The 15,417-nt window shown below is 44.5% G+C and overlaps 1 protein-coding gene across 4 annotated transcripts in view; it reads left to right on the top strand.

Moving 5' to 3' along the window:
- LOC308313182 (axin-2-like) overlaps nucleotides 1–12,432 on the top strand; it is an 18,582-nt gene extending 6,150 nt beyond the window's left edge. For 2 of the 4 annotated variants that reach the window (XM_080760145.1, XM_080760144.1), the window contains exons 4-11: nucleotides 2,127–2,229; nucleotides 4,120–4,260; nucleotides 4,898–5,322; nucleotides 5,479–5,625; nucleotides 5,929–6,168; nucleotides 6,436–6,537; nucleotides 7,492–7,617; nucleotides 10,435–12,432. In XM_080760145.1, coding sequence (XP_080616271.1) covers nucleotides 2,127–2,229; nucleotides 4,120–4,260; nucleotides 4,898–5,322; nucleotides 5,479–5,625; nucleotides 5,929–6,168; nucleotides 6,436–6,537; nucleotides 7,492–7,617; nucleotides 10,435–10,561 — 1,411 coding nt within the window. In that variant the 3' untranslated portion in view covers nucleotides 10,562–12,432. Of the gene's footprint in view, nucleotides 1–2,126; nucleotides 2,230–4,119; nucleotides 4,261–4,897; nucleotides 5,323–5,478; nucleotides 5,626–5,928; nucleotides 6,186–6,435; nucleotides 6,538–7,491; nucleotides 7,618–10,434 lie in introns of all 4 variants that reach the window. The other 2 variants (XR_013963859.1, XM_080760146.1) reach the window with 2 other exon arrangements.
- Nucleotides 12,433–15,417: the final 2,985 nt, after the last annotated feature.

The raw sequence follows: 15,417 nt of genomic DNA, 5'->3' as shown, positions 1-15,417 counted from the left end.
CACCAAATGAAAGGAGACTTACTCACATGGTGGTTCGGTTTCCTGCCACTGGCCTCTGCGGCATGCTGAGATCATGTGTCTGCAAGGCTTTCACGGGGGTTACTCATTTCTAGACCTCATGGACAAGGCAGGAGGGACTCCCACTCTCCGGGCTGGGGCACCCCTCGAAATTCACCTCCCTGCCCACCCCCTCGCCCCCCTGCCCCATCACCTCACCACAATCCCTCTCCTGCACCAGGGCCAATAGCAGGAGTGTTGAGGCTTGGAGTGCAAGGGAGTGAGAAAATAAAGTGCATGGGGCATAAAGGGCTTAACTGAATCGCTTTCAGCCTATTGTTAGGCGAGGGGAGCTTAGGGGGATAAGAGGGTGGCTGGCTGCTTTGAAAATGACTTGCACAACTGAATGAGAGATGCCCATAAAGTGAGGGCCCATGAAAGAGTCCATGGCTGTTTTCTCTTCCCCCAACCTGCACAGAGACTCTGGCTATCCGTGTCGCTTGCTGGATGATTTTAGGTTGACAGGAGAGTGTGGAGTGGAGTGTATGTATGTGATTCAGTTTTTTCTCGTTTTCTTTGGTGCCAACTGTTTGGTTCAGCTTAGAGTTCTTCTAAGCTGCTGAGTTATGATTTTTTTGGGAAACATTTCCCATGATTCTTCCTGTGCCTTAAGGGTTCATGTCTTGAGGTCTCTAGGGTACCTTTTGTGAAGTATTGATTTTGGTAGCACGCTCCCCTTATTAGACGCTTGCTGCAACAAGAAGGTCGATATTGGCAGTTTGAAACTGCTACCCCCTCCTGATGATGTCATTCAAAGAGATATTATTCATAGTCCTTGAATAGATGAAGGGGGGGGGGTGTTTAAAAAAAGACCTTATTAGAATGACATGTCTACATTATTACACAGCACCATGTCTCAAAGTCATTTTCACTCAGGAGTCCTCGCCAAGGTCTTTGACACAGAAAGCTCTCTCCCATCCTCATCCCCTGCTCTCCTCTCTCTCCGCCCCTAACCGATTGTAATAAAGATCCCAGCTTCTTCCTCTGCGATCGGGGGAACAATTTGATTAGTGTGTCCTTTTTTATAGTGGTTAAAAGGCACGCTGCAAATTTGAATCTCATTTCCCAGATAAAGAACAAGCAGAGTGGGATTTGGGGATGGGAAGGGGGGGGGATTTTTTTTTCTCCTCTTTTTGCTTATATCTTATTTATGGATTTACTTGGACGCTGGGGAATGCTGCTGCACCAACTTCAAACATTACCTTATCTTACAAACCAGCCTTTTGATGTTGCTGAGATCAGAGGCTCACAGCGGAGCGCTTGCCAAACGAAGATGGCAGCGGGCGCGTATGTGCATGAGTGTGAGATTTCAAAGAGGCAGCAGAAAAACTAGCGTTTGGGTTGGGTCAGACACTTCTGAGCAACCGAAAAGGCCATGATAATTGGCCTGGCCTAAATGGCAGCTCACTGGAAAACCTAGCAGACAGTGAGAATCAGTAAATGCAAACATTTCCAGACACTAGGATTCCTCACTTAATTTTCCCTACAATCATGTCAGCGCTACAGGAAGCTAGCAGCACTTAATGACTAGCTTTACTGGGTCGTAAGGTCAGGGGATTGGTGCTGAGTCTGACCTATGGCTTGCTTGTTTTTCTTTTTTTTTGGGGGGTGGGGGGGGGGGGGGGGTCTTTTTTTGTTGATGAATATCCACCTTCAATGTAGACTGATGTAAACTTAACAATGGGGCTCTTCTTTGAAGCTTACCGCTTGGATGTTTAGCATATCACTACCATTGTCATGGTATGTTTTGTTATGTGTTTTTGTTTCCCTGGCTTCAAGGGCTCCCAAGCCCTTTGATTTGGCTGTAATGTGCCTAGTGGGTGGTGGTGTTGAGCCAGTCACTTCAGTGATGACGAACTGACTCTGCAAGATTCTGTCCACACAACCACTAGCAACTGTTGCTGCATTACTAACATTGTTGTGTGGGAGCCATGAGACGTGTATGATTCACAATAAATAGGTGATCGAAAATATGCATTTAGGATATAGTTGGTTATTATATATTTTTGAATTAATCTGTACTAGGCTATTTGGGAATTAATCTGTAGACTGTGTCTTTTACTTTACAGTGATGGTATCCCTCCATACAAGATGGGTACTAAAAAGCAGATCCAGCGGGAGATGCACCGCAGTGTCAAGATCAATGGCCAGGTTTCGCTCCCCCACTTCCCAGTAAGTCCTACTACACTAACACTATCATCTTCTACTGTGTGTGGACGGATCTATTTTTTCCTTTCTTTTTAGCTTGAGTCAAACTTTTACACGCTGACATACAACTGGGTCCTGATTCCCTCGAGGACTTGTGTTTTATGTTTTCAGAGCGCATGTTGTGATGGAATACTATATTGTATTCCCCCCACTTGTTTTCATAACCAAAAGTTGGGGCAAATGAAAGGCTGAATTTGCATATGACTTTTTCTCCTACAGTCTTTGCCTTGTCTTTGCCATGCCTCCCAAACCCCCATGTCTTAGCTTAGTAGTCAAACATAAAGCTGCGTCTCCATCTTTAGTAATTTATATTCTATGGTCTGATGGTATGGATTGCCAAAAACAACAGATTTTCTTGATTTAGCATTATAATTTTATTTTGTGAAGCCAATAATGATTGTCCTGGTGATGATGATGATAATGATGAAGATAAGGTCAGGTTAGGTTCTGCTTTGAACCATGCAGATGAATGACCCCTTGCACTGAGGAGGCCAGGCAACTTATATAACAGTGCCTGGCGTCCCATTATTTTGGCAATCCTTTAGTTTACCGCTTCTCTCATTCCAGTGCCTTTTGGGTAAAATGTGTAAAGGCTGTAAGGTTTTATAAATCTTCTTAAGTTTTTTAAATGGAAATAGGTTAAGACCTATTGACAGAATTGACAGGTGTTAGGTGTCTCTGATTCAGGAAAATAAATATCACAATTTATCTTGTGTGTTTGTGTGCACTCACTCACACGCATGTCCGAGGTGCATGCACATTTTCTGTTTTGAGTCCGTTTGTGCGGTCTGTTCCTCTTCCTTTCTCCCCTCCCCTCCCTCTCTCCCTCTCTCTCTTTTACGCTGCCTCTTTTCCCTTCCTACTTTCTCTCCTTTAATGTCTCCCTCCTGATTTGGAGATGGCTCTGTCTCCCATGATGCACCAGCCCCAGGCAGCAGGGGCTCTGTGCGGGGCCGGCGCTCCTTTGCCAGCAGCCCCGCTTGCCTTTCTTCTCCTTCCCTTTATCCTCTCTACAAAGAGATGAGAACAACAACAAAAAATAGTCAAAATCAAGAAAGCCAGTGTGCCAAATAACAAAAAAGTAAGTTAGAGAGAGAGAGAGAGAGAGAGAGAAAAGCTAGTGTATATAGTTAAAGAAAAAGGAGGATAATGTGACTAGAGAACCTCAGAGCTGCCCTGCATGCAGTCAAGAAATAAATTACTACTTCCCCTTAGATCTCCTTAGTATTTGACTCTGCTATCCCCCCCACCACTCTACGTTCAACCAAATCTCAATCCTCAATCCTCTCCTTTTCTTTTCTCTTCTTGCTTTTAATTTTGTTCCCCTCTTTTCTTCCCCTCTCTTCGTCTCTCGCTCTCTCCCTCTCTTTGCTGTCGATATCTGGCTTTTATTCTGAGATTTAAAGCCGCATGTCCCTCCCACCCCTAGTGTGCGTTTGATGTTTGACAAGAGCTCTTTGAAGTGTGCTGACTTCAGAGGCTAGCTAGCTGATGGCTCGCTCGGGCTACAGAGGGTGCAGGCGGGGGGCCTACCCTCCGAGCGAGACCAACTGCTACCCCGCCACCGCTACCCGCTTGTCTCTTTTTTTGCCCAACGGCCTGGCATTGCCAAGGGCACTGGGCACAAGATCTGGAGTGGGGGCAAGATCTGGGGCAGGGGTAGGGGGGGAAGGCGAGAAGTTTTGGGTGAGCTTGAGGGTAAGGGCATCAGTATTAGGCAATTTGTTTGGAACAGGAGCAGGCATTTCTTTGTGGAATGAGCTAGGATTAGGACAGTGGATTAATACTCCATATTGCAAGGAGTCACACAGGCAGTCTATAATGTGACCTTCCTCCTCTTTGTGCGACCTGTAGAGAACACACAGGCTGCCTAAGGAGATGACCCCTGTTGAACCCTCTGCCTTCGCTGCCCAGCTCATCGCCCGGTTGGACAGACTGAAGAGAGAGCAGGACACCATGAGCTCACTGGAGGAAAGACTGCAACAGATCCAAGAGGTGAGGAAAAAACACAGTACACGCACACACAAGTACCCCGTTCTATTTTCATATTTGTAAAATAATATTTAGGATGACTATGACCTGGAAATGTTACATGGACACCACGTGAAGAAATTAGCATCATTGCAATAAAGATAACTGTATGCTAGCTTTACATGTTGAATAACAAGGGAAAAGACAAGGGAATTGGAAGTCTGTTCCGCTGCAGCTACTTCTTTGTCTCCCGTTCACCCCTCCACCATTTCATCTGGAGGAAGTTTGAAAGTTATGTTTCTTGACACACTTGAAGTTCCTTCAAATAGTTAGCGCTTAGCTACTCTCCAGTGGCGCGTTTGCTGAATATGTGTAGTGCCAGTCTCTTTGTGAGGCACAGGCACACTCTGTATTATAGATGAAGCACCCGCAGCCTGTTAGCGGGGATAACAGTGAGGCAAAAGAGAAACTCAAATCAAGTTACCGAAGCGTTTGCTCTCTCTGACTTCAAAAGGCGATAGATATACATTGGTGCTAGTTGAGATATAAACTTCTCATCTCACTGCTTCAAAGACTGCCTCCGACATGTGTCTTTTAGTCTATGATAGGTTGTTCAGCTTCCTAAAGACTTTCTCCTGTCTCGGTGTGATTGCTTGTCCAGGAGGAGGAACGAGAGGAGAGTGGTGACCTCCCCTGCGGCCCCTCCCTCCACCACCCGTTGCTTCCCCCTGGCGGCCAGTGTGACGAGGACCCACAGGCCATATTAGACGAGCACTTATCCCGCGTCCTGAAGACACCCGGGTGCCAGTCGCCGGGCACGATCCGGCACTCGCCGCGCACACGCTCCCCAGAACGGGCCAGCACTTCGGTGCCAGCTGGCCACGGGTCCTTCCTCGGCGCTTACCCTGGAGCATCAAAAGTCCTGGTGGCCGGAAGGCAGTCCACCAAGCACATCCATCACCACTACATCCACCACCACCAACACGCTGGGGCCAAGACCAAGGAGCAGATCGAGGCTGAGGCGGCCCAGCGCGTGCAGTGCCTCTGTCCTCCCGGGGGAGCTGATTACTCCAACTTTAGCCCTGTGTAAGTAGGACTTCAGCGCAGTACTGTGCCGAGACCAAACTGAAAAGCTAGGTTTTACCAATGAAATTGGTCAAGTTCTGCTTCTAATTTAGTCTCTCTCTCTCTCTCTCTCTCTCTCTCTCTGTGTGTGTGTGTGTGTGTGTGTGTTATAAACAGCAGCCACTCTAGCACTTTGTCCAAGCGGCCAGTCAAGATTGGCGAGGAGGGCGTGTCAACGCTGCCCCTGGACGCCACTGACCGCTCTCAGAATGTTTGGCAGTGGATCCTGGAGAGCGAGCGACAGGGCAAGCACAAGCCCCACAGGTTAGTAACCCGCCCCCACCACACACACACACACACACACACACACACACACACACACACACACACACACACACAGACACACACACACACACACACACACACACACACACACACACACACACACACACAGACACAGACACACACACACACACACACACACACACACACACACACACACACACACAAAACGACAACAATCCTGAACCCACTAGACTGGAGTTCCCTGAAACACATGATAACATAACCCTGGAACAGCACCATACAGATTCCTTTGCTAATATATTGATCTCTTCATCCCAACAGCACTCAGGGACTGAAGAAGTCCCATCCCCAGGAAACATCCCCCAAGACCCTGCCCGGCCGGACCCACTCGTCCTGGGGCGGGGGTGGAATAGGCAGCGGGGCTCACCTCCGAGCGCACCACCCCGGCCACCCCTTCATCCAGGACCCGGCCATGCCACCCTTGCCCCCACCCAACACCCTGGCACAGCTGGAGGAGGCTTGCCGCAGATTGGAGGAAGTGTCCAAGCCTCCAAAACAGAGGTACGCAAAACATCAATGTGAGCCTAATTTTTTATTTGCCATCCCATTATGGAATTTAATGTTTATTTAGGGTAAAATAAAATGTATGCCAGTTTGATTAGGGTAAATTATGTTTAGGGTAATGACAACGTAAATCATCAGGCTGATTACTGCCCTTGCTGCGCCCCTTACTTCACACGTGTGTGATTTTGTAATTTTTTATTAAATTAGCATTCAGTCTTTATTAGAATACCATGTTGATCAATGCTGATAATGTGTTTCTGACAGGTACTCAGCAGTGGCCAGCAGCCTTCAGAAAGACAGGAGTCACCCTACAGCAACCTCCACTGGAGCAAGTCCTCTCGCCAGCCCCGGACTTCATACAGACGAGTAAGGACCGCTTCTGGTTCTCTACCTCTCTTTAACCCTCTGCTGGCATTTCTCGGCGGCTTGCCATCATCTCATCATTCCTGTCTTTTCTCGCATACTTTTCCTTTCTTTGTTTTGTCTAGCTTTCTACACACACACACACACACACACACACACACACACACACACACATACAGCACGGCCACTTGTAAAGCCAGATACTTCATTGTACAAAAATAACTGATATTCAGTTGAAAGTAAGTTATTTTCAGTGAGCAATGTGGTCGTATGATGAAGTATAAATTAGGTGATACATTTCTCCTTCTGAATTTGTGTTTTCATTCTCACTCTTTCTTTTTTTCTCCTTCTTGGCCTTCCCTTCAAAGAGAGACGTTGTGAGTCAAAATAAGTATGAGCTTTGAACTCCTCCTCTCTGGCTTTTAATCATTCGAGATTAAACATGCCTTAACACAGTCCTCTAACTGAAGACCCTCCCCACACACACACAGCAGAATAACATTTTTGTAATTTTGGAATAAATATTTGAAGTTTTTCAGAAAACGTAGGTCAGGATTTAGAAGGCGTTTTTAGAATCGGCCTCAGTCGATCCTAAATGGGTATACAGTTTAGACACTGGTAGTATGGTTAAGGTGGTTACCTGTGCAACTTCCTTTGTGGTGGACAAAAGGTAACGTCTTGGTGTAGCACCACCTACAGGAGTGTTAGCAAATCAACTGGCAACGTCAAATGGATGCAACAGTCTTTCATTTTCTGTGGCCTTTTCTGAGCATACAAAGGAAGAGCAAGGCAGTACTAGTTTAGTAATTATTAGCCTCTCCCGTGGTACATACATACACATTCAGTAAAACAAACTAGTGAAGTTCACTAACTTCCATGCTAGGTCCAAACAGATATTCTCTTTCTCCTTTCAGGCTTTGCTCTGCTCACCCATGTATGTTTCTCTGTTCCCTGCAGGTCCAAGGAACTGGTGGTCACTTACTTCTTCTGTGGTGAGGAAATCCCCTACCGCAGTATGATGAAGACCCACTGCCTCACCCTGGGACATTTCAAAGAACAGCTCAGCAAGAAAGGCAACTACAGGTGAATATTGAGAACACATATAAAGTGCCGTTATCCAATCCGTTTATGAATGTGAAATTATATTCATGTTAGGAATGTTCAGGACTGCACAAGCGCACCCATGCGTGCGTGCGTTTGTGTGTGTGTGTGTGTGTGTGTGTGTGTGTGTGTGTGTGTGTGTTTATGTCAGCTGTGTGAAATGGAAGAAAGGAGTCTGGGATCATTCACTGTACAGAGAGGAAGAAGGGGGATTTTTCTTTCTTCTCTTCAGTACTGGAGCTTTTTCCCCCCCTGCTCACATCTGGTACTGATTTCCAGGGTAAGGCAGCCTTAATAAGTATGGCTTTGAAGCTTGGGCCCTTTTATTTTGTGCGCAAAGACCATCGCAAGGCCATCAAATTCCTCCTCTATAGTTTTGCATCAGGCGTCTGTAGTAGAACCACAAGCACCTTTCGCTGTCGGACACAATATGAATCTGCTCGTAGCAATTAACACAGGATGAATACTGACATTTGAGCCTCAGATATTAGTCAGTATGTCAAAAAAAATTGAATATCCATTCTGCCAGGTGACACTGCCAGCTGACACTTCAGGCATCACTAAAACTCTGTGCTGTACTGCGTGGCACGTCACTCCAAAGACACAAGGGTGGTATGGCCATGACATCAACATGCAGTTACAGCCACATCTGCTTGTTAGGCAAGAGAGAGAGAGAGGGAGGAAGAAGAAGAAGGGCCTGGAAACAAGTCGCTGCAACCCCCGCCATCCCATAACTCTTCAGCGAGTGCAGAGAGGAAGAAAGAGAAGGAGAATGGGGGTTGCATTCGAAACGGCTGGCTTTAATGGCAGCAGAATGTGTGGAGTTGGTTAATTTGGACATGGCAGCAGTACAGCAGAGAACAGTACCGCGCCGCTCTGCCAGACGATATTGGTGCCAGATGTTGCAAAGAAAGAAGAATCTTGCCACAAAAAAACATGTTCCAATGGAAATACTTCTCTCCTCTCATTCTGTCTCTCTGTCTCTCTGTCTCTCTCTTCCTCTGGAACAAAGTGATGTCTTTGAAGTATTTGTTAGTAAGGATGTAGCATTTTGCTCTGAAGGAGAAGAAAAAGTGATTGCAATTAAATCAGGAAGGCAAATGCTCCTATTTGGCACGAATAAAGGCACTGACTAATATGTCCTGTCCGAAAAAATTCAGACAATCATCTAGAACACAGATTGCAGTATTTTCACTTGTTGAGTGTCGTATCATCCTAAAACAAAACTACCAACGTCATCCTGTTTCTTTTCGATCCCCCACCTCATCCTTCAAATAGTTAATAGCCACATACTGCAAAATCAGAGACACTTGCAGCTGTGTAACGCACCCTCAACATTCTCTAAAGTTGGCCAAATATTTCACTCGTGTCTAATTACAGTCAACGCTGAAAAGAAAACCGTATGTGCGTACATGTTGGGGTGTCCCCCTCCCTCCCTCCCAGTTTTTCATGTGTTGTTTGTACGACTCCGGGCTCAGCACACACTCATAAAACGCGGAGAGGAAAAGAAAAAAATAAGCTTTTTCGGAATTCCTCGGCGCAGGCACACATCCACACATGGGCAAAACGAGGCATTTTTCCATTACAAAGCTTATCATTAAATCTCCCCCTGCTGATCCTTTACTGGGTTTAAAGCAGAGACGAAATCATTAGGAGCTCCGTGAGACTTCACAGTCACTGGGACCAACCTAACCCAGAGACTTTTTCCCTTTCTTTAAGAAGAACATTGGGCTAGTCAAGATGCCTCCATGACCTCCAGGAGACTGTCTGAGTGGTCACTGCCCCCTGTCGCTGCCCCTCAGGCTTGGCCTGCGTCCAAACCATCACACCCACTTCACCCAGGGGGTGCGGCCAGCAAAATGCCTCCTCTCCTGTTTCCTTTTTTTAAAACCCCTGCTACCTTTCCTTTCTGCTCTCCTTCTCGCTCCCTTTTTCCTCTGTTCTCGGCTGGCGATCGGAAAACTGCCCGGAGTAAATCAAGAATGTATGTGTATACTAGTCAGTGTGTGTTCACGAGTGTGTGCGCGTGTGTGTGTCCTGGATTGTGCTCATGTGGTGACAGGCAGACTCTCAGGCACCTGAAATGTCAACGTGTGACAGAAAGGCCCTTCATTTGACAGCGGGCCCAATTAGAAGCCAAGCAGACACAGAAAAGGGGGGAGGGGGGGGCATTGCTAAAGAGAGGGAGGAGGGAGAGAACAGCCTTAAGACAGCCTCTAATTAACCCTTCAACTTTAATAAGACCTTCCAGGACAGATAGGCATCTGCAGAATGGCCAGCAGTCAAGTTGAACAAGTGGATGAGGATACATACATACACATGCACGCTCATACATGCGTATGACACACACACACACACACACACACACACACACACGCACGCACACGCACATGCAGACACTCAGGCTGCTTCTAGTAGCCTGAATTATCATAGGGAGTGTTTTGAGGGGAGGGGGGCTCTATATATGTTTGTGCAGTGATGTGATGTGGAGTCAAGCTTTTCCTTTGAAGTGTGGAGGGACGGCGTTGAACGCAATGACTAAGTTGTTTTGAGCAGGACTCATTTCTAGCTCTGAGTTGTTGTTTGCGCCTGAATTGGACAGAAGGTAATTGTGAGTGCTGAGCGTCTTTGTGGAAATAGCATATACAGTAGGTGCCTCAAAGTCATTAGGCCGAAGACATACCTGTGTGTGTGTGTGTGTGTGTGTGTATATATATAGTTTTAATGTGTTCTTAACTTCTTTGTAGTTTTTCTTTCGTCTTCTAATCACAGACTTTTGTCTGGTTTCTCTTGTCTCAGGTACTACTTCAAGAAGGCCAGTGACGAGTTTGAGTGCGGTGCCGTGTTCGAGGAGGTGTGGGAGGACGCCAGCGTTTTGCCCATGTACGAGAGCAAGATCCTGGGCAAGGTGGAGAGGATGGATTGACGTCGCCTTGCTGCGTGTGGACCAATGAGTGCCCCCCAACCCCAAGTCGCGCCAACCAAATGCCAAACCGTTGTGAAGAAACCTGAGCAAAAGACTAAACATTTTTTTATTGCTCCAGACTTTTTGTTTTGTTTTGTTAAAGTCTATTTCTTAATATTAAGCTAAACAGAGTTAATATATCCAGCACAAGAGGAGTGATTGAAGGAAGACGAGCCAATGAAGTATGCCGAGCCCAGAGGAGGCGGCGCCACCCCTCCCTCCTTGACTTTTCTCAGCCAATCAGCCTTATAAACACAAGGGAACGACGCTAGAGACTTAAAGAGATGGCGATGATGATTCAAAGCCTGTGGGGGTGAAACTCCACCTCTTAAAATAAAATAAAATAACCACTGAAGATGCAGATGACTGTTTCTGTGACACGAGTGACTGAAGTTGTGCTCCATGCTGGCTTCCATGGCGAAGTGCAATGGACTAATAAGCACCGGAGAAGCCTGCACAGCAGAGTGCTGTGACACCAACCTGCTCTTAACGTTGACACTAACGTTACAAAAAATTTCTGTACGTGTGCATATACATACATTGCATATATGTATATATACATGTATTATACTATATATATATATAGAGAGAGATGCTTTTTGTCACAAGTTGAAAGTTTTTATGAGTATTTATTGATACCCTCTCCAACCCGCATCCCCTCCAGACCTATCCCAACCCCCTTATGCCATCTTAACCTAACCTGTGTCCCTCCCCCTTTCCCATTTCCAGCCAATGGGCAAGCTGCTTTGAGTTGGGAGAATACTGTGGTGATTATGTTGTTTTTGTTTATGTTTTTGGTTTCTTTTCTTCTTTTTACTTGACGTAAGAACATGACACTAGCCTGGCATCGCCCCATAGCCTATAGTCGTATCTGACCCAACAACCTTAGCGGTGGTCTTCAGTAAGGCTCACTTCCTCCACTGTTGTAATGGTCAACCCCAGTCTTATATGCTGCTGATAATTTTTACTCATATATTAGTGTTAGTCACAATAGTGTGCTCTCTCTCTCTCTCTCTCTCTCTCTCTCTCGCTCTCTCTCTCTCTCTCAGTCCAGCAACAGAGCTCAATATATTTTGTTGTGCCTTTGTTTGTAGACCAGGCATTGCACAGGGGAATAGAATACAGTTACCGAATCCTTACAGAGAGGGAACCTGGGAGCACAAGTTCTACCATCGTAATATAGTGACAACATTTATATCCAACACACCACAAAAAATACTTTGGTGCTAGAAAGAACCAGTTTGAGACACTGAAAATGACTCCTCCAGAAGGTTGCAGTTAGTGTGTCAAAACAAAAGAAAATTGAACGTTGAAGAAGAAATGTTGGTTAAAAAAAAAGAAAAGAAAAAAAACGTTGAATGTTATTACAATAACACCATCCTGGAAATATAGCTGAGCTCCTGTATACATTGTAATTATGCATTTTGAAGTATTGATACTGACATTGATAATTCAATGCACACATACAGTACACACACACACACACACACACACACAAATAAATATACTATCGCTGGTGTTTTATGAAAACAGCACCTGTGCCTACATGGATATCATACCATGTGTTACCCTGTTTCAGGGTTTAATATATATCCCTTGGTTTTCAGAAGGGTCTTATGTTGAAAAAATATTTTTATGGTTTTAATAATTATCATGTAATCATGTTTTGTTTTTACATCATGGCCTTTTATTGTTTTGTTTTATTTCATTCTATCTAAACTGTAAATTATACATTATATAAAGAGTTTCATTTAAAAATTTACATGGACCTATAATTATTGTAATTATTGAGAGATGTAGCCTTTATTAAAGTTTTATATTTTTCAAATTAAGGATTTTGTGTCTGGTCGTTTGTCCACTATCAACAGGATCAACTTATGTTATTTTAACGCATTACATTAAATTAAATTGTTTTAATTTATCTACCTTATTCTGTCACATCTCTTCATTAGATTATTAAGTAGGCAAAATAGCTGTGAACTTGCAGATCAGCTATTTTCACTATACTTTGGGTCCACTCCCCAGCAAAATAAGTTGGGGAACCACTTTTCTAGCAATTCTAGAGGTTGTACATATACTTCCAGCTCTCTGTTGTGTTGTGTACATATACTTCCAGTTCCAGCTCTCTGTTCTTGTGTTGTGTCAGGGGTCTGCAACCTTTTTGGAATTAAGTGCCACATCAACATTTCCAACACATTTTGATTGTCCACGGAAATATCCTTATTTTTTAATATTTTCTTTCACATTGTTATAATGATCATTAGTCTCAGAGCAATGACCCACGTATCTCCCAGACTCCCTCCCCAGTCAGAGTTCAGAGTTTTAATGAATGTATAATTACAGTATGTGCAGGATGTAATTTGTACATACAAATGTGAGGGACTTATTTGACTAAGTTTAAATAGTTTATTTTAAACCAAAAGTCCTCTCTCTCACACTTATGCCAGTGTGCCAGTGATCACCCTCCTTAGTGCCAATGTTGGCACCGGTGCCAAAGGTTGCCTACCCCTGGTGTACATAGAGGTTGTGTAGCATCATTGCTCTCAACAGAAAGCTAGTAAACCATCCATGTAGCAGAGATGATTTATAGTTAGCAATGGATTTGTCATCTAGGAGGATTATTAAACAAATTGAGCCCCCATGTACCTCGCAAAAATGCTGGGGAAATTCATGAGAGCCCCAAATACATATGGCCACCATCAAAAACGGCACAATAAGGCAAAATTACCTCAAATTAATTCTGCTTTCAGTAGCATGTGACGTGTCAAACTAGGGGTTTTTCATGATTCTGAATCCATTCCAAGCATTATTTTTGCACAAAAAACACTCATTGGGCTAAAAACAGCCATAGCCACTTGCCCAAATGTGGGGACCTCATCACATTTGATTTGTGATGACGGCTATGGCTGTTTTTATCCCAAGCAAGTGCAAAACTAATGCTTGGAATGGATGTCAAAAAAGTTTGACATGTCACATACTACTGAAAGCAGAATGAATTTGAGGTAATCTTGCCTTAATATTGTGCCAAAAAACAGGTTTTTGATGGTGGCCATATGTATTTGGGGCTCTCATGAATTTTCCACGCATTTTTGCGAGGTAGGCCTACATGGGGGCTCAATTTGTTTAATAACCCTCCTAGATGACAAATCCATTGAGAAACGGACCTTCCATCGATCGATCGATCGATCGACACAGTCATAGACAGTGCGTGAATTCCGTTTGTGTCCGAGCATAGGCATGGTAACGCCCCGCCTGCCTGTGATTGGTCTACTGACACTGCCCGTCTTGACTGTCCTCCAAGACGCGAGATTGAGAGATAAATAATACAACAAGAGAATGACAGCTTGGCACGCGCGACAGAATGCAGCCCTGTAACTAACTGTAAGTTTTATTTTTATAGACAGTAGGCCTACTTGTACTAGTAGTTAGTAGAGTAGGTCAACGAACGACGTCCCATGCGAGGCCAGGTGTTCCGGAGGCTTACATTGATGGTGGGTGAGCTATTAGCTAACTGTTGATGATCTCTTCATGTTTGGTGGTTGCACTGGTTGGTCAGTGGTCACTGCTTTAAAAAAATCAGCCCTAAATGCAGTCATATTGGCATGAAATTGGGCCATGCACCTCTTACTTAGCCTGGCTTACTTAGCCTGGCTAAGTAATAAGCCAGACCGAATCAGCCGTTGGCAAAACAAATGTGTGATATTAGTCTGGCTTATTAGCCAGGCTACCTCTTACTCACTTCACAGGTTTTTACCAATGATTGATTAACGTCCCACATTCTAGTCGAACAGAGTCATGCTAACTGGAAAGGCTTTCTTAAACTAAATCATGGAACAGAGAGTCTTCATTGTATAAGTGGATCAATTTAATGCCAATATGGCTGCCATTTTTATATAGCTAAACGTTTTTCATTTTAAAATATTTAGATTTGTCCAGGTCCATGGCCTCATCGTGGTTAAAGACACTGAAACCAGTAGGCTAATACTAACAGTTATTTAATGGGAGACATTATAGGGATATGGGCTAATTAGTTGATTAGAGAGCTCCCTCTGACAACCCAAACATTAGTAGTACTCCACACAATTCCCTATCAGGAGAGTGTTGCTTCAATTAAATTAACTACCTGGCTTTAATTTTGCAGTGGGAGATAAACAATTGAATGGTGGAGAAAAATATGTCTGCTGCATGCATACACTGATTGTAGCCTATAGCGCCTACTACATGGTTACAATTATACTGACATTTACTATAGCCTACTGCCACCCAAAGCAGAGGTAACAGCAATCATTACTTGCCAGTGTATATCTCCCCAACAAACATTTCCTAACTTCTATTTCTTTTTCTATTTTATAATATGAAATGGAGAAAACAAAAGCACACAAACCTGCTGTGTTTTGTTACCATGCAGTCCTGGACTATTGGCAACTTTCTTTTAATTAACATGATTATTATCACTATATACGCAGTTTTCCCCGTGTTTTCGCACAGTCGGAACATCGCACACCAACATTTCGCTGCTTGTACCTGTATAAATGAACCCTCTTGAAACTAAATTGTTGTATCTTGACGCTTAACGCTAACGCATGGTCTTCACTGCAGCTCAAGAATATATAATTCTCCTGTAGCACCTTAAATGTGGTTTTAATGACAAAATGAAAACAGGGCCCTAATAATCAATACACACCAGCCTCTGTGAAGAACAGGGCAGGTGTACCTCCACCCATCACCCCTCCTCTCCTCTCTGCTCTATTTTTACAGCCTCTTGGGGCTCCGGCTTTGAAGGGAAACCTACCCAGGAAAAATTGCTCACATTTTTC

The sequence above is a fragment of the Protomyctophum bolini genome, assembly GCF_963924005.1.
Source record: "Protomyctophum bolini genome assembly, chromosome: 3".
NCBI classification, from domain to species: Eukaryota; Metazoa; Chordata; class Actinopteri; order Myctophiformes; family Myctophidae; genus Protomyctophum; species Protomyctophum bolini.
This window is presented reverse-complemented; position numbering and strand designations above follow the sequence as displayed.